The sequence below is a fragment of the Culex pipiens genome, chromosome 1 (genome assembly GCF_016801865.2).
Source record: "Culex pipiens pallens isolate TS chromosome 1, TS_CPP_V2, whole genome shotgun sequence".
NCBI classification, from domain to species: Eukaryota; Metazoa; Arthropoda; class Insecta; order Diptera; family Culicidae; genus Culex; species Culex pipiens.
In genome coordinates, this window is record NC_068937.1 from 2,517,522 (window position 1) to 2,541,152 (window position 23,631).

At 34.4% G+C, this 23,631-nt stretch overlaps 4 protein-coding genes across 21 annotated transcripts in view; 3 read left to right on the plus strand and 1 right to left on the minus strand.

The window, feature by feature from the left end:
* The window catches only part of LOC120415082 (disks large 1 tumor suppressor protein), a 106,119-nt gene extending 97,843 nt beyond the window's left edge, over positions 1-8,276 (minus strand). For 8 of the 10 annotated variants that reach the window (XM_039576493.2, XM_039576492.2, XM_039576487.2 and 5 more), the window contains exon 1: positions 8,127-8,276. The gene's annotated coding sequence lies outside the window, so the exon portion shown is untranslated. Of the gene's footprint in view, positions 1-8,108 lie in introns of all 10 variants that reach the window. The other 2 variants (XM_039576485.2, XM_052706349.1) reach the window with 2 other exon arrangements.
* Positions 8,277-8,422: 146 nt separating this feature from the next.
* On the plus strand, positions 8,423-9,311 carry LOC120415081 (uncharacterized). The gene is made up of 3 exons (XM_039576483.2): positions 8,423-8,602; positions 8,669-8,969; positions 9,027-9,311. The coding sequence occupies exons 1-3, from the start codon at positions 8,484-8,486 to the stop codon at positions 9,249-9,251; spliced, it is 645 nt and encodes a 214-aa protein (XP_039432417.1). The 5' UTR covers positions 8,423-8,483; the 3' UTR covers positions 9,252-9,311.
* An 858-nt stretch (positions 9,312-10,169) lies between these two features.
* On the plus strand, positions 10,170-10,882 carry LOC128092584 (uncharacterized). Its single transcript, XM_052706776.1, has 2 exons — positions 10,170-10,555; positions 10,635-10,882. Exons 1-2 carry the CDS (start codon positions 10,445-10,447, stop codon positions 10,833-10,835), a joined length of 312 nt encoding a protein of 103 aa, XP_052562736.1. The 5' UTR covers positions 10,170-10,444; the 3' UTR covers positions 10,836-10,882.
* Positions 10,883-14,660: 3,778 nt separating this feature from the next.
* LOC120415067 (nuclear factor 1) overlaps positions 14,661-23,631 on the plus strand; it is a 53,372-nt gene continuing 44,401 nt past the window's right edge. Inside the window, exons 1-2 of one of the 9 annotated variants that reach the window (XM_052708005.1) lie at positions 14,666-15,092; positions 19,104-19,453. The gene's annotated coding sequence lies outside the window, so the exon portion shown is untranslated. Of the gene's footprint in view, positions 15,093-18,747; positions 19,454-23,631 lie in introns of those variants that run through there. The other 8 variants (XM_052708003.1, XM_052708012.1, XM_052708015.1 and 5 more) reach the window with 8 other exon arrangements.

A 23,631-nucleotide genomic window follows, 5' to 3' on the forward strand; every position in this document is an offset into this window, starting at 1 on the left:
GAATCGGGTGGGTTTGAGGTTTTTCGTTGTGCGGTTGTTGATTGGAGCTGGGAATCGATGGAATGACTTTGGATTTTAGGCACGAAATTATGCAGTAATCTTTCTTTTCAATTAAATCTTTTTTCAAATTCAAATAAAAGTTCAATAAATTATTGTAAAATTAAGTTGCTACACCTGCTTTTTTGAAATTCATTTTATTCCCTATCAGTAGACCCCAACTTAGTCAAATTCAAGTGGTTGTTTGCTTGTTTCGTTAACAAACAAATATTTTAAAAAGTCTCAAAAATCACCGCTTTCTTGGATCACGACAGTCCAGACTCGATTATCTGTAGCCTCAATTATCTTAAATTTCGAGACTTCGGATATTTTTTTTTCTTACTTTTAACGTTTTAACATCAAATCCGAGTTTTGTAACTCAATTTTAGTCAAATTTGAATGATTGATTGCCTTTTAAATTATCAAATGCATTTTCCCAATGTTTTTTCAAGAACTAATTTTTCAATGCTTCGTTTCTCCGAAATTTTTAATGGAAATAAAAAATAGAATTAAGCATTAAATTAAATTTCTGGGACCTCTTAGTTCCCTCAAAAATACCGAATTTTTTTTTTACAATATTTCGTCTCCGCCATATTGGTTACCATCTTGGATAAAAAAAACTAAAACAGTTTAGAGTTGTTCAGAAGCTCGTAAAAAATCAGACTTATTAGAAAAGAATATTTTTTTTCGTGTTTCGATTATCCGAAGTGAAATTTTTCCGAAGTCTTCAGATAAGCGAGCCTGGACGGTGCGATAATCCTATTTAACTCTTAAATAAAATTAGCAGATCTTTTAGGATAGTATAAAAATGATTTGATTTAATAAATATATAAACACTTTAAGTAGGATTCAATAACATTTTCTTCCACAAATTTAATGTTTGTCAATTTGTTGTTTAAGTGTCATAATTTAATTAGCATATTGATAAAAAAATATTAGCGTAAGATCAAACCGTGATAAGAGTTCACATTTTTTTACGAGTGATGAAATTTTTGAAAATTATTAACGCATTAATTAATTAATTTATTAAATGAAATAAGTTAATGCTCAAGAATCAGAAATAAGTACCAACATCATTTAGGATGAAACAAAACTTACTTTTTGAGAGCATTTAAAATTTTAAACGAGCCCCTTGCTGAAAAGCTATAAATAACGAAAATGATCAAACTGGAATTAGCGTAATTTGACTAAAAGTTTGCGACTTTGCTTAGAATTGGTAAAATGTGTCACATTGCCAGAAATTTGTGTACTATTTGAATGATAGAAAAATTAGATTAAAAATTTATTAAATATTTAGAAATTTAAAAAAAAAAAGCTAAATAAAAAAAATATCATTCATTGAACAAAGAAAATTAATGTATACACAGTAAAAATACGTTCAATTTTGAGAGGTTGAATATTACCTATTTTTCGATGTAATTTTACCTCAATTCTTTGTAACTTTTTAAATGGCGTAATCTTGAATGTAAACAAGCAGTCTATTCCCCTTGTTCTAGAGAAGTTTATGGAATTTATGTAAAATTAGTAAATTATAGCATAAAAGGATGTAAATTCACCCATTTTTTCTGTAACAAAATCTGACAACATTCCCAGAAGTAAATAATACTACACCCAAAGGAAAAATATATCTCAAAATCTGCAACATTGGATTTGCTGCAGAAAATGACATATTTTATAACATTTTTTGCAGCAAGCCCGTAGATCATTTTTGCCCGCGTGTAAAAATTTCAGCGATCTGCAGTTCTCACCAACACATATAAAGCTGGCCCGTCCCCGAGCAACACTCCAAAGAGAAGCATATGTTGGTGCTCTTTCACTCACTTTTCATCAAGCGTCCATGGCGCGGTGGTAGCGTGTCGGATCAATAACCAAGAAGTTGGTGGTTCAATCCTCGTTCTGCTAAGTGTTTTTTTTTGTGAAATACAACCAAAAAGTCGTCGGTAATGTCGATAATTGTCGGTAACGGGCAAAAATGTCATACTCCTATATCGCAAAAAATGCATGAGGACAGATTTCATGCAGATTCTGATATACTTTCATGCCGCCATGCATCACAATCATGCGACTGCCAGTTGGGTGTACTATGATTTTGCTTACTATGTAAAAAGCAACGAAATTTTAAAAAAATATTGAGCGGAAATAATACATTTTATTAGTTATTTTACTTCGATAAGTTGGGTATTTTCTTGCTGGAGATATTTTTATTAAAAAAATTGTAACATTGGAGATCCAACATAGATTTTAACCTCAAAATAAAGAATTGATGCATATTTTGAAGAATTCTAGACAATTAGCAAGAGAAATGTTCACTATTTTTAACCCCATCCCGACTAGAGCAAAACTTAAGATTTTTGAACGTGTTTTACTTACAAGTCTGGACTATAGATTATCCGAAGGCCTAGGTCTAGGAAAAAATTCACTTCGGAAATCGAATCAAGATGGCGGTGATGAAATATTGAAAAAAAAAACATTTTGCAATCAACTATCACAGCAAAAAATCTGATGGTAAAATCGCATGCAAAAACATGCACATCACCTTCGTCAAAATAAACACTTAATATTACACACTGCATGTACATTTTTTGCAAAAACATAAAAAAAGTTGCAACCGACGAGATTCAAACCCAGCACCAACAGTAAGGACTGGCGCCTTAGCCCACTCGGCCATCAGACCGATGAAAAGCTGTAAGGATAAACGCATATATGAGCTTGACATTTCGGTCAAGTAGGTTTCCCATACTGATGGGCTACATATTTCAGGGTGTAAAATCACATAAAATTGCATAAAATAATGCAATATTTATTTTACACTCAGGCCTTTTACACGCAGCTGGATTACTACTTTTTTAGCTGTGTATGTAAAAAGCAACGAAATTAAAAAAAAATGATAAAGCAGAAATAATGCATTTTATTAGTTCGATAAGTTGGGTATTTTCTTGCTGGAGATATTTTCATAAAATATGGTAATATTGGAGATCTAACAGTGCTTTAAACCTCAAAATAAAAAATTGTTGCATATTTAGAAGAATTCTAGACAATTAGCAGAAAATTAGGCCTTGGAAAAATTTCACTTCGGAATTCGAATCAAGATGGTAACCAAAATGGCGTTGATGAAATAGTGAAAAAATGCATTTTGTAATTTAATATGCAATCAATTATTCAAATTTGACTAAAATGGGGTTAATTTCCAGATCCTTAGTTTCAATGAGAAAAGAAAAGAATAATTGGTTATATAACATTCCCCAAAATGACCCATTCTCCAGACAAGTTTATTATTTTTTTCCATAACCTTCTGAGGGTGAAATACTGCTTTAATATTATTTTTAAAAAATATCAAAATATCGAAGAGTTCGTTTATAAAACATATTTGTTGCCAAAGTTCCATTTTAATCTTGTGTTTTTGATATTTAATTTGCAATATCCATGATTTATTATTTTTAAAGTTAATGTTTCCAATTTTATATTACCTCTGACTTTATGTGGAATATTTAAAGAACCAAGTTCTTTGCACATATTTGTTATAGTCTAAATTTGAAAACATTTTGAATTTTATTTACCATTTTTTTAATTCAATATTTTTTTTATATTTTCAGCAAAAAAGTAATTCAATTATTTTTTTATTTATTAGATATGAGAAATCTTGAATAAACATATGAAAGTCAAGTTTTCCGATAAATAAAATCAACCTTTATAAACATTTTTTAACCTTAACTCGTAAAATGTTCAAAAGCAAGGATGAACAAAGTTTTTGAATGGAAGGCCAAAGGTGAAAATTTGTTTATTCAAAATAATTAAGTTACAATTTTTAAACAGAAAAAAAATGGATCGGTCAATTGCATTTTTTAATGTTATTTCTGGTTTTTCTATGTATTTTTAGGACTTTTTTTAATTAAAAAAGTAACGAATAGAAATTTACATTTTCCAAGCAGTTTTGTATATGAAAGCAATTGACTCAAAATACAAATAAACCAAACCAAGATGAATGAATTGCAATACAGTTCAGACTCGATTATCCGAAGTTTCGATTATACGAAGGTTTGCATGGGACTTCGGATAATCGAATCATGACCAAATTTATTTTTTCATATTTTTTTATTTTCTTACTTTTAACATAAAATTTGAGTTCTGCGACCGCATTTTAGTAAAATTTCAATATTTGATTGTCTTTTAAATTGAAAAATGCATTTTTTCAATATTTCAACACCGCCATTTTGGCCGCCATCTTGGTTTTAATAATTCTGAATCATTTTAGAGTAGTTTTTAAGTCATACTTAAGCTCGACAATCACAAATTGGACAACGAAAAAAATATTTCTTTCGTGATTCGATTATCCGAAGTGAAATGTTTCCGAGGCCTTCGGATAATCGAGTCTGGACTGTAATGAAATAAACATTAAATTTGTTGTTAAGTGCTTAAAACGAATTGAGTTGAATTGAATTGAAAATTGAACAAAATTACAAAATTTTGTATTTACAATTTAGTATTACAAAATTTTTCAATAGATAGAAAATAATTTTCAAACGAGCATACTTAGTAATTTTTTGGGCAACTAGTAATTTTTCACAAAAAAATTGACGAGTGATATGTTTATTCCGTTTTTTCCTATTTAAAAGGAAATAGTGAATTATTTTTACCCACCAAACTGAAGCTAATGACAGCAAGTATCATTTCCAAGTGGCAGTTTTCTGCAAATTGACGATGGAATGCACAATTTCGTCAAATTAAGTTTGGTAGGCTCAATATAGGTACTAGGCTCAAAAAAGGGACAAATACCCTACTTGGGATTCCAGACTTTTTGACAAACGTGATTCCACAAATTCCATCCTCATTCCCGTTTTTTGATAAGGCCGATACAAATATTTTTCAAAGTTTTCGTCCCTCGGCTGTGTCGCAAAGCGGGCGAAACATAAAAATGTAAATAACAAGCCATAGTCTCAAAATTTTAATGAAAGAAGTGTTTTAAAATGCATTTTACACTAGTTCAGTTGTTTTGCAATGATCAGATTAAAAAAGATTAGACGAACACAAAAATTTTACCGAAAAAATCTTGTTGCGGTACTCAACATCTAAAATTTTCAAAAAATCAAAAGATGGCAAAAACTTTAAATAAAATTTGCAGGCTTCGGATAATCAAGTGTGGACTGTACTCAAATCTGAAGTGATAAAAACTATATTTTTTCGAGTTATAAAGAGATTTCCTTATTTGGTCAAATATTTAGAATTTTCATTCATACAAAAGAAGGGTTTCTTGAATGCATATTTAAATTTCTCTTCAAATTTTTAAAGTCATCTTATGCAAGTGCCCTAAATTTGACGAACACATCACAGGCGGGCATCAAAGCCCTCGATCCCACTATCACAAGAGCATAGCAGGCCACTTGAAATTCCATCTCTTTGAACGTGTGCTCTTCCGTTCGTCTAGATCTCCATCAAAGACAACAACGTTTCCAGCCATCAAGGCCTACTTCTCTATCCCCCCGCACAGAGACTCTGAAGTTCTGAACACTCTGCTTTCCATCAAGCAAGCGAGACTCTTTTTTCCAACAGAAGACGAAGAAGGCGAAGAAGTCGGAAAGAATTTCCACCGTCATCCATCGAGTGCCAATAAGAAAAATGAGATACTAAAAATAATACACAACCACAATAAATCTATGCTTTCACAGACTGTGCTCAGAACTACACAAGCGAGAGAGAGAGAGAGAGCGGCGGGCGCACTTGCTGCTCCCACTCTCAAACCCTAACCCCGCTGTCACAGATGTTGCGCCCTCCTTTTATTTCATAATTTTATTTAAAGGCCACCAGACGACGTTGATGACGAGCGGAGCTCGCCTGCTACGATTCTAAAATAACACACCAACACACAATTTGATTAGAAAATTGTTTGTGTTTTGAGGGGGGTGGGGTGAAAAGGGATGATAGAGGGGTAGGTCGGTTTAATTGCATACATCCAGGTGCAATCCGAGAGAGAGAGAGAGAAAGGAGAGAAGGTGTGTGTGTGTGTGACAGACAACCTGTCAGAATCCGGGGGGAGGTTGCGCTTTTGTTTGTGCACGCGCGTCACGTGTGTGTGTGTGTTTTGTGTGCTCTATTTCGGGGACGTCGACTAGCAGCAGCAGAAAAAAAAACGAGGTGGAAAATCGGAAAACTGGATTATCCGCCGATTCCATTTCTCGGGTTAGTTTTCAAAAGGTCGTAAGCGCCAGTTGTTCAAAATTGAGTTTTTGGCACGGTTGCACTCTTCTAACGCACTACTAATGATCTACTCGAGCAGAATTTCCAAAAAAATAAATTTAAACAAAAATATCGCCCGCATATAAAAGGTCGAATGTGCTTTTCATACGGGTAAGTCACATACGTCCTTGGTGATGCAAGGTCGTAAGTACTGATAATTTCGAAAATGTACTTACGCTCATAGAAAAAGGACGTAAGGTCAGTTTTAATTGCTTTATGATTATGCGCACATGAGTTTTAACGAAAAATGATGAAAATTTGGCATCCCGTTAAAAACATTGCGCTGATTATATGACTTAAAGGATGCGCGAAGAATATTTTCCAATTTACCAGTCAGCAAAACCCAGTTTCAGTCATTTATTCCGGAAGAGACGGCTAGCTTCCCCCAAAATCATCATTTTGTGTGGCAGCCTAAACCAACACAAAATCAAGTTGCTTAATCTGTTCAGGAACAAGCGATAATGACCGCAACCATCTTATCACGCATAAACGTCCTCTCAAAACTCCAGGAACCCCGAGTTCTTCAAGGTCCTATAGACCACTGAAGAAAAGATAAACAAATCAGTGGTAATTCGTCATTTTGTTCGTGCTCTCAGCAAGCGTATGAGCCAACGCGAGAGAGGGAGAATAAATTCTGTCAGTTGGACCTTTCTCCCCTGCGATGTTTTCTCCCAATCTCCTCCAAAAACACAAAACATCGACTGCCCTCTTTGCGGGGGGTGTTGAAACGATGTTCAAAATAATAGTGTTTGATTTAAATGTGGTTTAGTCATAAAATAAATAAATTTTGCCAATGGTCGTATTGTCATTCATACTCAAAAAAAGTCCTAAGTACAAGGACGTATGAAACAATTTGCTCATGTAAAAGGTCGAATCAACCTGGTGTGGTAAAACAAGGCTAAAACACACATTAATTGTTAAAAAATTTAATTCACTTGATATGGCAACCATAGCTTATAGTCAAAGCAATGATTTTGACTAAAAATATGCCCTTGAAACCCACTTACATGTAAATAAGAATTAAAATAATGGTCGAAAACTTGTTCATCGGGTTTCCCCACTTGAGGGGTTTGGCTTTTACGACGTTTTGAAAACTAACCCGAGATTTGCAATGAGCAAAACATGTCTGTTTGTGTATGTGTGTGTGTTTTCGCTGTCAGTTGAGGAACGAGAGAGGAGCGCGCGCGAGCGCGGCATGCTTTGATATGCACGATTTTTCCTCTTGTTTGTTCGCATAATAACAAAAATTGATTATCAGCAGGCTGTGAGGATTTTCCTCTGCGCTCTAAATGGAAACTGCAAACGAACACACACACACACACACACACTCGGATGAGCAGCAGGCGACGACCCGCACCGAAAAGCCAATGTGCTCGCTCTCTTTCTCTTGCGCTCTTTCTCCCACGGTCGTGCCAAGAATCCTGTCACTTTTCACCCAGTGCCTGCTTGTCCTTTTCCTTTCACCACCACAAGCTCACGCGAGTTATGTATGCATCCAAAACTTTTATTTTTTCCTCTTTTCCTTTCTGGTTTAGAAAATTCCTTTTGCAAACAATTTTCTTCACTTTTTTCCTCTCCCCGGGGCAGGTTTCAAATTTCACGGGTTTTCCACGGGAAAAGGTCAACCTCCTTGCCGTGCCTCGTCCATCCGGAAAATTCGATTTTCTTTCGAAAGGCAGAAAAAAAGTTGAAAAAGAAAAGTTTTCTCCTCCAGAAAGGACAAACGAACGCACGCACGCACGCACAGCAGGTGCCCTCTGCCAGTCGTGACCGATTCGCGACGGATCCAAGCAGGCGATCACGAAACCCCAAACTGCACGGCCCACTAGATCGGAACTCACTATACCGCGATGACCCACCGAGTCAAAAACCTTATTTTTCCTCCTCCTCAGAAAAAAAAGTGGTCCGGCCGCGATTCCGCGATACGCGCGAGGAACGAACCCCGTGTCTTTTCACGCGCAGAATAGAACCAACAGTGAGGCAGGCAGTGACGATTTTCCTCCCGATTTTCCTCACCGTTTTCGCGCTTGTGTGAGTGCGCGCAGTGAGGGTGGCCTGAAAAGCAACCCTCGCTCTCACGATTAGGGTTGCCAGCGTTTGCCATAAAAAAGGTCGAAGCTTCCAACTTTGAAACAGAGATGGCACGCGAGTTTGACAGTTCTCGCGCGATGTAAACAAAAACAAACCGGCGACTGTGAGATTGATTAGGACCGACCATGGCGCTGTTACATAAAAAGAAGACCGACGTTCCGGAGGACGCTGTCAAGCTGACCGAGACGCAGGCCCTCGTCTACTTTGGCAAGATCATCGAAGGTTGGGAGAACCGGTCGGACGTGTTTGTATCCAGATTTTCATTGACATTTCGCCACCTCTAACTCAACCACCTTTTCCCACCTCGCAGATGGCCCCTAATCTACACCCCGGGCATCCTGGGTTCGGCCACGGTCGTCTCCAGCATCTACATCAACTCGCACTACCGGGCCCGCCTTAAGCTCGGCACGTTCGGCCGCCTGTCCAGCTACCTCCCCGCCGTCGTTCTCCCGGCCATCATGACCACCTTCTTCCACAAGGCGTTCATCGTCCCGGACGTGATCCTCAACCCAACCGGCTGCCCGGTTTGCGTCCAAACCCGGGCCGGCCTCATCCAGGCAGGCTTCAGCACGGCCTACCCGATGCTGCTGGCGCCAATGTCCGCCTTTATGGTGAGTAGGCCATGACATTCAAATCCCCCTCGATTTCAAAATTTCATTTGATCGTAGTTTGCCACGCGCCACTTCACCTACCGGCTGCCGTCGATTACCAGCGAGCCGCGCGAGGTGTTCCGGCTGTACCGCAGGATGACGGGGCCGATCACGCTGGCGGCGACGGCCTTTTTGGCGTTCAACCTGCTGCTGTCGATGTTCCTGACCGGGAAGGAGGTCGAGGCGGTGTACCGGATCAATTTGGCGCTGGAGCCGGTGGGGGAGGAACGCGGGGATGCGTGAGGAGTTCCTGGTTTGAGTTGTAGATAAATTGTGAATAATATAATTTAAAATGGAGTATAAGTTTTGTTTTTCTAAGAATACTTTTGTTTTTCGTTCACCCTGTTGAGTTTTTCCTACAGTTTTATCAACCTTATCTACAAACAAAATTTTATTTTGTATCTATTTTCATAATTTTATCCCATTTTGTTCTATTTTTGCATGTGCTCTTTTTTTTATCTTGAATTTTCAAAAACTTTTTTTTTGTGAAATTTAAAAATTGATTGCTGTATGGGTGACACCTAAAAACTTTAATTTAATTTTTACTTCGTTCCTAATATACAGCTCATTAGGAACGAAAAAACAGTTCCCGGGCAGACGGTAATAACAAAATTCATGCCATTTCAATAACAAATACTGTTAAAATAACAGAAAGTGTTATGGAATCTTCTGGAAAAATCAATTTTTACATAACGGTTTATGTTATCATAACAAAATTTGTTATTGGTCTGATATTGGTTGAAAGCCAACACAACTTTGGAATAACATTTTTTGTTATTGAAGAATATCTCCAACTGTTATTGCGACGATCGAAAAATAATAACAAAAATTTGTTCGAAGAATAATAAAAATGTTATTAGTCTGTTATTACAATAACAAAATCCAATAACACAAAATTCATAACGACGAATAACAAATCTCAAAATTACTCCAAGACTAACAAATCTCTAAAATTTCTGAACCCCAATAATCAAAATATTCATTTTAAAATTCCAAAATTACAAAAGTCCAAAAATCACTGATTCAAATTTTCGAAAATTCTAATTTAAAAATTTCTCAACTTTCAAATTCCTACATTTTCTGAAATTTTAAATTTCAGAGCTTATCCTATTCTAAACTTCCGAACTCCACACACTAAAAAATTTGGAATTTTACATTTGACGTGATCGTATATTAAACCTAATACCAAAACATGTAATCGTATATTTGATGTAAAATTATGTTTATTTTGACGTGAACTGATAAAATTCTCGTTGGAATATTATAACCTCTTGCGAAACCTAAAATTACATTACTTATAACCCAACTTCACGTATTATTTGATGCACATAACTGGAGCATCAAATTTGATGTAATTTTACATCAAACGAAACCTAATTTCACGAGCTTTAGTCGTTACACTTTTGTCTGAGTGGCGAAACGTCAAAACGTTCGCCATGTTTAACGCCGCAAAAAATTTTGTTGCATCAGCGTTTTTCGTCAAGATTATCTTATTTTTTTTCTTTACTGGCCTGGACCAGCTTTCGGCACTCAAATCTACGAGAAAGGTAAGTTTAAGCATTCTTGAGGTGGCCAAATAGAACACTAATAGTTTTGACGTTTTCCGTTCGTTGCGGTTTGTCACAGGTTGCCGAAATCATCGAGCTCAAAGAAAAAATCGGCAATGTTCCAGTTCCAGTTCTGTCCACTGAAGAGGATTTTCCCGGAGTGGACCAAAACCGTAATGCCCAAGAAGTGAGTTCCTTCAAGCATGGCAACATCTCCAGTTGTCTGGCCAACACACTCCAAACGGCATGCCGGAAAATTTGTAATGGAACAAAGCCATAGATGAAATTTCAGTGAAAATGCGAGGTAGAAAAATAAGAAAATTAGTGGCTTTGAGTGTGTGTGTGTCATGAATTGAAATGTGTTGTAATAAAACCATAAACATCCGATAAACAAACGTTTCTTTTTATCCAATAAGATTCCTATTAGAATCATTCTCCACCAAACAATATGTTAATGTAATTTTACACGAACTTGGATGATTGTTGGTCGTGTAATTTTACGTCTTATTTAACACAAATTTAGGTCTGATTAGATGCTCCAGTTATGTGCATCTTATTTGACCGAAAATTACACGTTTTTTTCTTAGTGTGCAAAATTTGAAAAGTTCCTAATTCCCAAATTTTAAAATTCCTTATTTCAATACTCAAAAATTCTTAATTCCAAAACATCAAAATTTCTGAATAACCTATTACAAACTTCTGGAATTCAAAAAAAAAAAAACAAAACATTTAAAACTCCGAGACTCCTCGAAATGCAAAAACGTCTTTTAAATTATAACTCAAAAATACAGTAACTACAAAACACAAAAATTTTAAAATTCCAATAATCTCCAAATTTTAAATATAAAAAAATAAAAATATTCTGAAACAAATTGCAGAACAATTCAAAAACAATGTTGCCGTTTTTATAGACAGGATTGTTGTTAAAAATTGAGAAGCAATTTTCTGATCGACTTGGTATCTTTGGCAAAGATTGAAATTTGGACCTTGCTAAGATATTGACACTAGAAAATAAAAAGTTGCTTGGATGACACAATTATCTTGTTTCTTTTTCTTTTATTCACTTTATTTCAGCAACAATAATATCTCTTGGGCATTTTTATTGGAATTTTGTGAACTTTTCGAATAACATTTTTTTCAGGAATGTACAATAATGGACACTATTAAAAAAAATCGATACACTGGAACTTTTAAGTTAAATTTAAACTTTATGTGACTTTATCTTGAAAAATGTGCACTTCATCAAAAAATCTTCAAAGTATTTTTCATTTGATAATAAGATTTTTCATTAAAAACTTAAGTAAAAAAAAGTCGAGCAAACTATAATTCGGTGGCAAATTCTTGGCTTAAAAGTAGCGATTTTTGTCCCCTAAAAACATATAAAAAAATACAAAATTTTAAAATTTACGATTTTCGGTAAATGAATTTCTGTGAAAAAAAGTTAAATAAAAAATTGGCAATATTTTTTCCCCGTATCATTTTTTTTCTGAGTAGTCCTCATCAATACCTTTCACTTTGCCGATGACACTAAACCGATCAGAAAATTCCTTCACAAGATACAGATTTTCGAATATTTACTCACAATTTTGGTATGGCAAAATTGCTTCTTCGGTCATAGGAAAAAAGTTTGAGCCAATTCTAAAAATATAAAAAAAAATCATTTTCGGGTTTGGTAAAGAAATGCTTAATTTCAATATTTCAATATTTGAATGCTTAAATACTCCAAATTACAAATTACAATCCTAAATTTCTAAACTATCCCAATATCAAAAATTTCCAAAATTCCTGAATTTTAGATTTTTGAACTTCAAAATCTAAAAAAAATCATCTTAACATTTTATCAAAAAATCCAATATTCAATGATTTCATGATTTAAAAATTTCCCGTTTTCCAAATTTCAACCATTCCTAATTTCGAAATGTCAACATTAAAAAAAAACTCCTGTTGTTTAACAATAAAAAAGAATTTTTAAAGTTCTGCATTCCTAAATTTTAATATTCTTAATTCCAAACTCCAAAATTTCTAAATTACACGCAGAAAAAGTTTTGTAGAATCAGCCTGTACAAGGTTTGAATTAACAATTTTTTTGTAGAATATAATCAACGCCGATTTTGTGTTGAAACAAACCTTGATTTTCTCGATTCCACAAAAGTCTTTTGTTGTTTTGAAAAAGCTGCTTTGACGTTTAGCGTTGATTCAACAAAAAATATGATTTTCAAATCAACAAAACGTTTTGTTGATTCAAATATGCCTTATTTTGCTGCGTGTACCTTATTTCAAAATTAAAAATCTTCAAAACATTGAAAAATCCCGGTTCCACGATTCCAAGATTCCAAATTTCTAAAATAGCAAAAGTCCAAAATTAAAAAAAAAACAGTAACTCCAAACCACGATAATTCGTAGTTTCCTAAATTTCTAAACTATCCCAAATTCTCAAATTCTTCAATTCTAGATTTTTGAACATCAAAATCTAAAAAAAACATTTTATCTTTTTATCAAAAAATCCAATATTCAATGATTTCATGGTTTTCCACATTTCAACCATTCTTAATTTCAAAATGTCAAAATTAAACAAAACTCCTGTTGTTTTATTAAAAAAAAAAGAATTTTAAAGTTATGCATTCCTATATTTTTATATTCTTAATTTCAAAACTCCAAAATTTCTAAATTACCTTATTTCAAAATTCAAAATCTTCAAAACAATAAAAAAATCCCGGTTCCACAATTTTAAGATTCCAAATTTCTTACATAGCAATAGTCCAAAATTTGAAAAACTATAAAAAACAGTAACTCTAAACCACTTTAATTCTAAAACTCCAATAATAAAAAAAATAAAAATTCAGAACACAAAAACATTAAAATTTAAAGATTTGAAATTCCAGACTGCAAAGATTCCATCAAAACTTACAAATCCTAATATTTCAAAACTTCAAAAAATTTGAAATGAATTTAAGAACAAATCGACAACAATGTCTACAAAATATCAAAAGTTTCAATGACAAGCTATAGTTTCTACAATTCAATGAAAAAAGTGTTTTAAAATGCATTTTAAATTATTTCAGTTGTTTTGCAATCGTCAAAAAAAGAAAGATTTGACTAAAATAAAACAAACATTTAAAAGATTTCCGAATAAACCCAAATGAAACCCAGAGATTTTCGAATAAACCCAACTCAACCCCAAAACACAGGGAATCGCATTTAAAATTGATTTCAGCTACACTCAACCCCCGGTGGTTGGTCACTTTTTCGTTTGACACTTTTTAGTTTGTACCCCGTTGGTTGGTCAAAGTCAAACTAAAAAGTGACGAACTGTCACTTTTTACACGGCGCTTACGCACACTATCAAAACAAGCGTTTGGTAGTGTGTGTGAACTCCGTGTAAAAGGGGTGTCAAACTAAAACGTGAACCCGTTCGTTTGACAACAGTTGGTGTCAAACCATCGGGGTTTGAGTGTAATTTAAATGATGAAAATTCCTTCTAGTCCCTTATATTTTTACAAATGCATTGTGAAAACAACAAAACGCATACTTTTCAACACTAAAAAAATAATTTTAGTAAAATTGATCTATTTATCCAAGTTATCCAAAGGGACCATCCATAAACCACGTGGACACTTTAGGGGGGGGGGGGGGGGTGGGTATGGCGATTGTCCATGCTCCATACAAAAAAGATTTTTTTTGTATGGACAATTGTCCACGAGGGGGGGGGGGCTTCGAGATTACCAAAAAAGTGTCCACGTGGTTTATGAATGGTCCCCAAATTGGTAGACTGAAAACAGTAAGCCGTTTTAAAGGACAAACGTGCACTTTTCAAACAATTTTATATTAAATTAAACTCATTGGCAAATGAAAATAGTTTTCAAAAACGTCCTTTTTAAACTAAATCTATTCTTAGTTTTTCACCGCTTTCCCATAGTTGGGCGAAAATTTCCCATCCGCAGCATCCTTCGATCTGCACCATCTGTCATCGTGGCACATTTGCAGGCCAGTACAGTGGTGAGTGCATATTTTCGCCCGTCGTTTCGCCCTACGCGAAACGACCAAAGCAGTGAGAAGTGCACGGCTGCAGTCACGAAACCGACACCAGTCTGGTCGCCAACAGCCATTCACTCACTTTACTCGTTTCGTCTCTTCGGTCTCTCTGTCTCTCTCTCTCTATCTCTCTTCTCATCTGTCTTTCCTATCCGTCTGTCGGTTTTTTCGTGTCGTCTTTTCCTCGTTCGGTTTTTATTTTGAACATTTTATAATTTTGAGAAAAAGTTTGAAAACTGCATATTTAGTGCCTCGAGAAGATCAGTGAAGAAGAAAAGCGCTAAACTTATTTGAGGAGGCTGTGAAAAAAGAGGAAAATCCAGGAAGCAGAACAAAAAAAAATGTGCTAGTGTGAAAAAGTGCAGCAGGCTGTGCCCCCCTTTTTCCTTGTTTTCTTCTTCCCATCGTCTTGTTCCTGTTACTCCTCCCACTCCCCCAATATAATAACTTCGCCAGGATCATTCTCCTCCTCTCTAAGCAGCAGCAACATCATCGTCCTATCCTAGTAAGCGCGTTCGGTTGTGGCTGTGTGCGTTTAGTTGCTGGGTGGTGTGCGGCTACAGCCTTGTTGTTGTCGTCGGCAGGGCTGCAAATTGTCCTTGGGAAAATGTCTTAAATAATGGAGATTGTTAAATCAAATTTTTATTTCTATTCCTAATTATTTTGATAGGATTACTTTTATTGCTTTGGGATTTTTCAATAAATTTTAAGCAAATCTTCTTAGACTTAATTACAACTTAATCAAATTCCTGTAGTGCAAAATTAAAACAAATATGTTAACATATATTGTCCCTCAGCTCTGGTTGCAGTCAGTTCAAAAACTAAATTAAATTTTTTGAGCCTTAAATTCAAAGTTTGCTAGCAAAGAGTATCACAAAACAATTACAAAATGCCTCATACAATTTTTAGACGGCTTAAAATTTGCAACATGATCAAGTTTTAATGAAAATAATTTTAAATGTTTGACTCTTTTTCCAATTTATGTTAAAAAAACTAAAAATTTCTAGGGAGCATGAAACGCTTTTATTTGATTAAAATTGCATACATAAACAAGATAAAATATATTTTAAATAGTTTACCAATATTTATTTCTGCCCCCTGACTTTTGAAAATTGAAAGGGTGGGACAAAACATGAAATAAAATTTATGCTGGCATTATAATTTTCACTCTCCGTGATTTTTTTGTGGTATTTGGTGTTTTGAAATTACGGTCCTCGGGAAAATTTGACCGTTTCAAATATTTTTCAAGGTTTAAAACATTTAAATAGAAGTAGAATCAACTGGGAACAATTTGAAATTGAATTTTCCTCTGTTAAAAATTATATTCAGCATTAGGCTGGTACAAATATTTTAAAAAGTTTTTGTCACCCCTTCAAAATTGGCCCGAAAAATCAGGGGGCAAAAAAAATATTTTTACAATAAACTTCAAAATTTCAATGAAAATTCAAGTGCAACCAGCTGAAATCAAATTAAAATACATTCTCCTGCGTTAAAAATCATTTTTAGCATGTTTGGGTTTATTAAAAAATCTTAAGATTTTTTGAAAATTTTCGATGCAAAATCTTTTTTTTCGATAAAATTTTTGTTTTTGTCAGATCTTAGATTTTTTGAAAACTAATGATTGCAAAACAACTGAACTAGTGTAAAATGCATTTTAAAACACTTTTTTCATTTTAATGTGAAGTCTTTGGCTTGTTATTTAAATTTTTATATTTTTTTATTTTTTTGCCCCCCCCTTGACCTCGGCCAGGGCCGAGGGACAAAAACTTTTTTTAATATTTGCATCGGCCTTATTGGGCTAAAAAAATGTTCAATTTCTATAAAATTCCGATATACATTACCTCAAAAGTTTTTTTTTCGAAAATGCCTTTTTTCGCCAATATTTACATATTTTTTAAAATAATATCGTTTTGGATTGGGCTGATTTAAAATGCATTTTTAAAAACTTTTTTTATCATTAAAATGTAGCAACAATGGCTTCAAACATTTTTTATCAGTTTTCACCAATCTCTATAAATACTCTGAAATGCTGGCGACAGTGTTAATTATTCATACATTTTTTTTCTCAATGTTATATTTTTTTTATCTGTTTTCAGCAATTAACAAAATAAATTTAATATTTGGATGATTATAATAATACTAACTCAAAACCAGCTTATGCTTTTTTTCTCATGCAATTTTTCTTAAATGTCAATCTCCAATATTACTTTGATACTTTTAAAATTCTATAAATAAAAACACTAACTCAAAACAGAAATTTTGATTATGACTTTTTTTCATAATATTTTTTCAAAAATGATAAAAATTTATTTTATCTTTCCTCATCAATTTCCAAAATCATTTTAATATTGTGATAATTCTTTTAAGAAAACACTAACTTAAAACAGAAATTCTGATGTTAACGTTGTTTTTTCATATTTTTTTAAGATGTTGAAAAATGCTGTTGATAGAATCTGTTTTATCTTTCTTTAGCAAACTCCAAAATAACTGTAATACTTTGATAACTATTTTGAGAAAACACTGAAAACATAGTTGAAGTTGTTTTTTATCATAAAAATTCACATAAATGTCTCTAATATTTTGATGATTTTTCTAAGAAAATACAAACTCAGTACTGAAATGCTGACAATGACATTGTTTTTTTCATGCAATCATTTTTTTCAATTTGTTTATTAGTTTAGGCTGGTACAAAAAAAAACTTAATTCCAATTTTCAAGCCTGAATTTCAACTTAATATATTATTACAGTTCTGCTAAAACACAAAATTTGCAAAATATCAATGAATTTATGAACATATTTATTTTCTTAAAGTTTTATGTCTTCTTCAGATCTGTAGTCCGAAAACCCAAAATTTTCAATAAGTCTAAAAGTGCTTTGTTTGATTATTAAATGAAAAAAAAAACGTTATTCAATGTTTTTGAATAGTTTCAAATTAATTGTACGAGTTTTTTTTTATTTGAAAATTTCAATTTTTAGCAATTGTAATTGTTTTTGTCCCCTGATTTTTTGAGGATTTTTTTACGTTGTGTTTTCATAAATTTTTTAAGATGTTGAAAAATGATGTTTAAAAAATCTTTTTTATCTTTTCTCAACAATCTTTCTAATTTCTGTATTATTTTGATAATCATTTTGTGAAAACAACAAAAACAATACTGAAGTTGATTTTGTTTCATGAAAAAAATAATCATAAATGTCTCTACTATTTTGAAAATTCTTCTAAGAAAATACAAACTCAGTATTATCGCACTGTTTTTATGTTGTAATTATATTTTTTTCAATTTATTTATTAGTTTAGGCTTGTACAAAAAAAAAATCATTCAATTTTTAAGCTTGACTTTCAATACTTAGAAGCAAAAAGTATCACAAAATTTGTTATACATTGTTACAGTTATGCTCACATATATGCTACTACACAAATTTTGCAAAATATCAATGAATTTATGAAATATTTTTTCCTAAAGTTTTATTTTCTCCGATCTTTAGTCCGAAAATTCAAAAAGTCTAGAAGTGCTTTGTTTGATTAAAAAATGAAAAAATGAACGTTATGCAATGATTTTAAATACAGTCCAGAATCGATTATCCGAAGGCCTCGGAATAAAAACACTTCGGATAATCGAAACTTCGGATAATCGAATCACGAAAACATTTTTTTTCGTTCTCTAAGGGAGCGTTCTATTATTACGTAACGCGAAAAATCGGACTTTTAGACCCCCTCCCTCCCCCCTCGTAACAAAATTTCCATACAAATTTAAAAAAAAATGTATGGAGCGTAACACGGCCTCCGACCCCCCCTCCCCCCTCTACTGCGTTACGTAATAAAAGAACGCTCCCTAATTTTGGATTGTCGAGATTAAGTATTTAGTGCGCTAAAGTGATTGAAAAAAATTAAATCCATGATGGAAAAAAAAATTTTTATAGTTTCTATAGGCAATCAACTATTAAAAAAAAAAACAAGAAAAAGAAAAAAAAAGATTTTTTTTTGTTTGTGATTCGATTATCCGAAGTCCCATACAAACCTTCGGATAATTGAACTTCGGATAATCGAAACTTCGGATAATCGAATAATCGAGTCTGGACTGTAGTTTAGAATGAATTGTACAAGTTTTTTCAATGAAAGTTTAATTTTTCGGCAAAAATTGTTTTTCCACCTGATATTTTGAGGATTTTTTTTAATGGGGAGGGGGGAGGGGGAAGGGGACAAAAACTTAAAATAAAATTAGTGACATTCCTCCAGCGACTAAAATCCCGTGACAATTTTGCAGCCCTGCCGGTGCAGGCAGCATCCATCCACCACCACCGAGAGTTGTCAGTGCGTGCAGTTTTGGTGAACGTCAACTGTGTAGTGTGATGCAGCATCTCGCATCGCCTACTACTGCTGCTGCTGATGCTGCTGATGCGTTGACTGTGTTTGTGTGTATGTGTGTGTGTGTGATTAATGTGTCTAGACTGGGGCAGTTTTCGGCAGCAGCAGAAGCACTAGAAGCAGTAGTCAGTGTTCTTTTTTCCTTGGTTTTAGTACACACACGCTCTGTCTCCCCGTGTTTTCAATTTTTCCCCCAGGATTACTTTCGATTAGTTCGATTTTGGTGTTAAAGAAGTAGGAAAAGTGTTCGCGAGTGTTATATAGTGTCACCCCCTCTCTCCCCGTTGTTAAGTGTTGTTTGTGTGTTAGCCTACTGTGATTGCGTAGTGTCAGTTTTTTTTTCCGGGATGGAGTAACACGCAAAAAGTGCCCGATTTTCTCAAGGATTTTCCTCACGAGACACACGAGATTTTTCCTTGATCCTTGCGAAGTGTGGTACCTCCTCCTTCTTCTCCTCATCTGACCAGCGAGTGGTTGTGTCAACGCGTTCCTTCACCACCAGAGTACGTAAATAAAGTTGTTGTGGTCGTGTAGTTGTTGTTGTTGTGACGTTGCTGGTGGTAGTGGGGGTGGGGGTGTTATCAGCTCTTATCAACAACAAACCCCATTCCCACCGCCCCCCGTGACGAATGTCAGGGAAATTTTTGAGGGGCAAAGAAGAAAATTCGCATCGCAGTGAGCTGTGCGCGATTACGAAAGAGGCCCAGATTTTTCCTCTCTCTTTCCTCACGCTCGCTCTCTCTCTCGCTTTGTCGCCACACAGCCTCCCCCCCTTTTTCTCCACCCGCCGACGTCGTGGTCCCACCAGACTCTTCTAGCTGTGTGAGGATAGTTGCAATTGCACAGCACACTACGACGACCCAAGTAAACCATGCGCTTTTTGACAGGCCACACACTCGCCTTTTGCCTTGCCGCGTCTCTCTAATGTAGTCTCGAGCAAAAAGTAAAAAAGAAAAAGAAGCGACCAAGTTTCCCCTTTTTAGGTCGAATCGGATCGATTTGGTTTCTTCGACAAAAAATCGCAAAAAAATGCGTAAACGTGCGAATGTAAACACACCGGCTTTGGTGAACATCTGGCTCGATCAACACGTTGTATCAAAACATACCACCGAGAGAAATACTTGCGGTCCGGTGCCAAGAATTTGGCTAAAAGACGCTTTCTTCGAGCCAAAAAGTGTGCTGCCCCCTTTCGGCGGCGCGGTGTGGTGTCACGGCTCTTGTACTTGGTAACGTCATGATTCGAATTCCCGGACGCTTCGAAACCCGGACACTTCATCTTGTTTTATCAATAATTTGGATATAAGTTCGCATTATGAATGTCAAAACCGTGTTATTTGATGAATTCTAACATCAACTTTCATTTAAAGTTTGTTTGAACGCTGTAGTTAATGTCAAAACAATTAAATAAAAGAAAATTATAAGATTACCAAAATGCGAAACATTTCACGTGAAATATTTCATAGGCGTCCGAAGCACCGGAAAGGCAAAGCAGAAATTTATGGTTTTGATTTCCTTAAATTCTAGCAAATTTTTATATAAAATATCAATTGTTTTGATGTTAACAGCTTATTTGAGACCTAAAGAATGCCATTCACTAACATTTCAGTCCAAATTTGTGCGATTCATGGGAAAAAACGAGTGTCCGGAATTCGAAGCAAAAGTGTCCGGATTTCGAATCAGCTTTTATCAGTGTCCGGGATTCGAAGCACAACAAGTCATTTTAATTTTCAAATTCTGATGAAAAATTGTTAGAAAATACATATTTTGCATGCATTCTCCTAAAAACTGACTGTTAATACTACATCCTGATGGTATTTCTTCATTTCCAACTCATTACATGTTTTTTTGTCAGTTAAAACGAAAATGATGTGCTACTAAGTGTCCGGATTTCGAATCATGACGTTACTTGTACAGCAGCAAGTTTTGCACGTCACCTCGTTTGTCGCATGGATTGCTGCGGTTCAGCGTTGGCAGAAAGTTTGGAAAGTTTCGAGGATCGAAGGAAATTTTAATTCGTTCCTTCATCGTCAAAAGAATCTGAAGTTTAGAATTCAAGTAGTTGAATATAACATTTATTTAAATAAACGGTTTCAGTTCAAATAAGATTGCAAGTTTTTTTTTTTCTCACAATGTGACCTAAACGACATACTGACCCAACAACAAAAAATATATTTTTTCAAAAAACTTTAAAGTGCACATTCCCCATGCGTTCAGAATCATTCTTAGCATGTTTGGGTTTATTCAAAATTCTTTTGAATTTTTGAAAGTTTTCAATTTAGGCCGTTGCAAATATTTATTAAAGCTTATTTCCTCCCCCCCCAACCCCTTCAAAATCGGTCTGAAAAATCAGGGGGCAAGAAAATTATTCCAAAAAACCTCAAAATTTACATGAAAATAGAAGACTAATCAACTGAAAACAATATAAAATGCATTTTTCTGCATTGATAATCATATTTAGCATGTTCGGGCTTGTTTAAAAATGTATTGAATTTTTATGAAATTTCAATGTACAGCACCTCAAAAACTTTTATTTTCGCCAAAAATAAAATTTTCGTCAATACTTAGATTTTTTGGAAACTAATGATGGCAAAACAAACTGGACAGGCGTATAATGCATTTTAAAACACTTTTTTCATTCAAATGTTGAAACCATGGCACGTTATTTCAATTTTTATACTTTTTTTAATTTTTTTGTGTTCGAAAATGTTTTTCGTAAAATATCTTACAAGCTTCATTAGTTTTGGTTGCAATTTTTTGGCTCATTTTGCGGAGTGATTTTTAATTCAAAAATACACTCTTTTTCCCCTCAAAACGCCCTGCCATGCCTAAAAAAAGCTTTAAACAATACTTGAACCACAGACAAACAGATTGAAATTTTTAATCAAAATCCATCCATCACCTCACTATAGTCATCTATTTGTGAACGTGCGTATCGTGGTAACTGTCAAATGCGTGAGAGCGGTGGTGAGTTGGAAGAGGTCATGGTGAGTTTCCAATTATTCAAATTGATGGTTAAATTGCTGATTGGTGGATTTGAAAAAAAAACTATAATTTTACAAAAAAATTAAAAACAAAATGGAAATATCTTTGATATTTCCAGAGTTTTTTTTTTAACAGGTCCTATAAACATATGAGCAATTCTCTACGAAATCGGTATTTTTTCTTCAATTTTAATTTTTGTATTTTTTTATCCGACAAATTTGGTAGCTGTCCATACAAAAATGATGTATGAAAATTCAAAAATCTGTATCTTTTGAAGGAAATTTTTGATCGATTTGGTGTCTTCGGCAAAGTTTTAGGTATGGCTACGGACTACACTGGAAAAAATGATTCACGGTAAAAAAAATTTGGTGATTTTTTTATTTAACTTTATAGCATGAGCATGAGCATGAGAGACCACCCATGGTTGTCCTTCTCCGTTGCTGAACATAACCGTAGTATCCTTTCAGCACTACTGATCATAGGCTTCGACTATCAAGTGGTATTTCCCTTATCAACAGCATGTATGAATGCGCTGAAAAGATAAAACACCATGATTTCCAAAACAAGATCAGTTGCGAATAGGTAACAGTCATTGGCCACCAACGGCGCCCGCCATGTCAGTTTGTAGATCTCGATTTTAAGGGACGGGAATGTTAGTTAGCGCAGGTTGCTACTAGGGCAGCTGATTTACTCTGTGCTTACACCCCACGAGCGCCAGGAACCTGAAAATTGGTTAGTAGGATAGGGTGTTTGGTCAGGATTCATCATAGAAGATGATGATGCGACCCAAAATCATAGTGTTTGTTGAAAGGTATTATATTTTATTCTCAAGGCAAACAATCGGTTGCTGCGGATGAGACATTTCCCGTTTAACTGTTGTTAAATTTTAAATGAAATGGTTTAATCTTAGACAGCCGGCTGTGGAAAGATAAAACCAAATAATATTTATTTATAAAATGAGGTGTTAAACGCAATGCTGCAATGATAGCGTAGTCTGATTTTTAATTATATAATCATTTAGTTCATGAATTTGTTACGGAATAGACGCGACGAACTCAATCATCAAGTGCCTTCCGATCTTCTTTCTGTTAGCTAGATAAGGTATTGATTTTCGTTGCCTCTCGAGCTACGATGCTATGGAGAGGGCTTAACACACAAACAACCGACGTCGAGCCCTCCGAGCTACAGAGCTATGGGTAGGTCTTTTCAACACAAAAAAGACTCGCGCACCACACGACGTTCTTGATGAATCAAAATAATTTTGTTACGCGATAAACCTAACGAACTCGGATCGTTTTTATCGAAAACTATATCACAATTCACGATAAAAATGCGAAACAAAAGGCACACACACAAAAAAATCACTTTTCACTCCGAATTTTTTTTACGACCACGCGCTCCCTTCGCCAATTATGCACTGATGACGCTGCATTTTCAGAGGGTAATCTTCTCCTCGAAGCGCACACTTCACGACAAAAATGCGAAACAAAAGGCACACACACAAAAATCACTTTTCACTCCGAATATTTTTTACGACCACGTGCTCCCTTTGCCAATTATGCACTGATGACGCTACATTTTCGGAGCATTTTTTTATTTAACTTTATATCACTAAAACTTGATTTGCAAAAAAACACTATTTTTATTTTTTTTATTTTTTGATATGTTTTAGAGGACATAAAATGCCAACTTTTCAGAA

What these genes read in the sequence shown, in the direction of transcription:
- LOC120415081 (XM_039576483.2), top strand. Translation starts at nt 8,484, where the DNA reads ATGGCGCTGTTACATAAAAAGAAGACCGACGTTCCGGAGGACGCTGTC. An exon ending in TGGGAGAACCGGTCGGACGT is followed by an intron (nt 8,603 to 8,668) that starts GTTTGTATCCAG and finishes CCCACCTCGCAG; the next exon opens with ATGGCCCCTAATCTACACCC. An exon ending in CGCCAATGTCCGCCTTTATG is followed by an intron (nt 8,970 to 9,026) that starts GTGAGTAGGCCA and finishes ATTTGATCGTAG; the next exon opens with TTTGCCACGCGCCACTTCAC.
- LOC128092584 (XM_052706776.1), top strand. Translation starts at nt 10,445, where the DNA reads ATGTTTAACGCCGCAAAAAATTTTGTTGCATCAGCGTTTTTCGTCAAG. An exon ending in CACTCAAATCTACGAGAAAG is followed by an intron (nt 10,556 to 10,634) that starts GTAAGTTTAAGC and finishes GGTTTGTCACAG; the next exon opens with GTTGCCGAAATCATCGAGCT.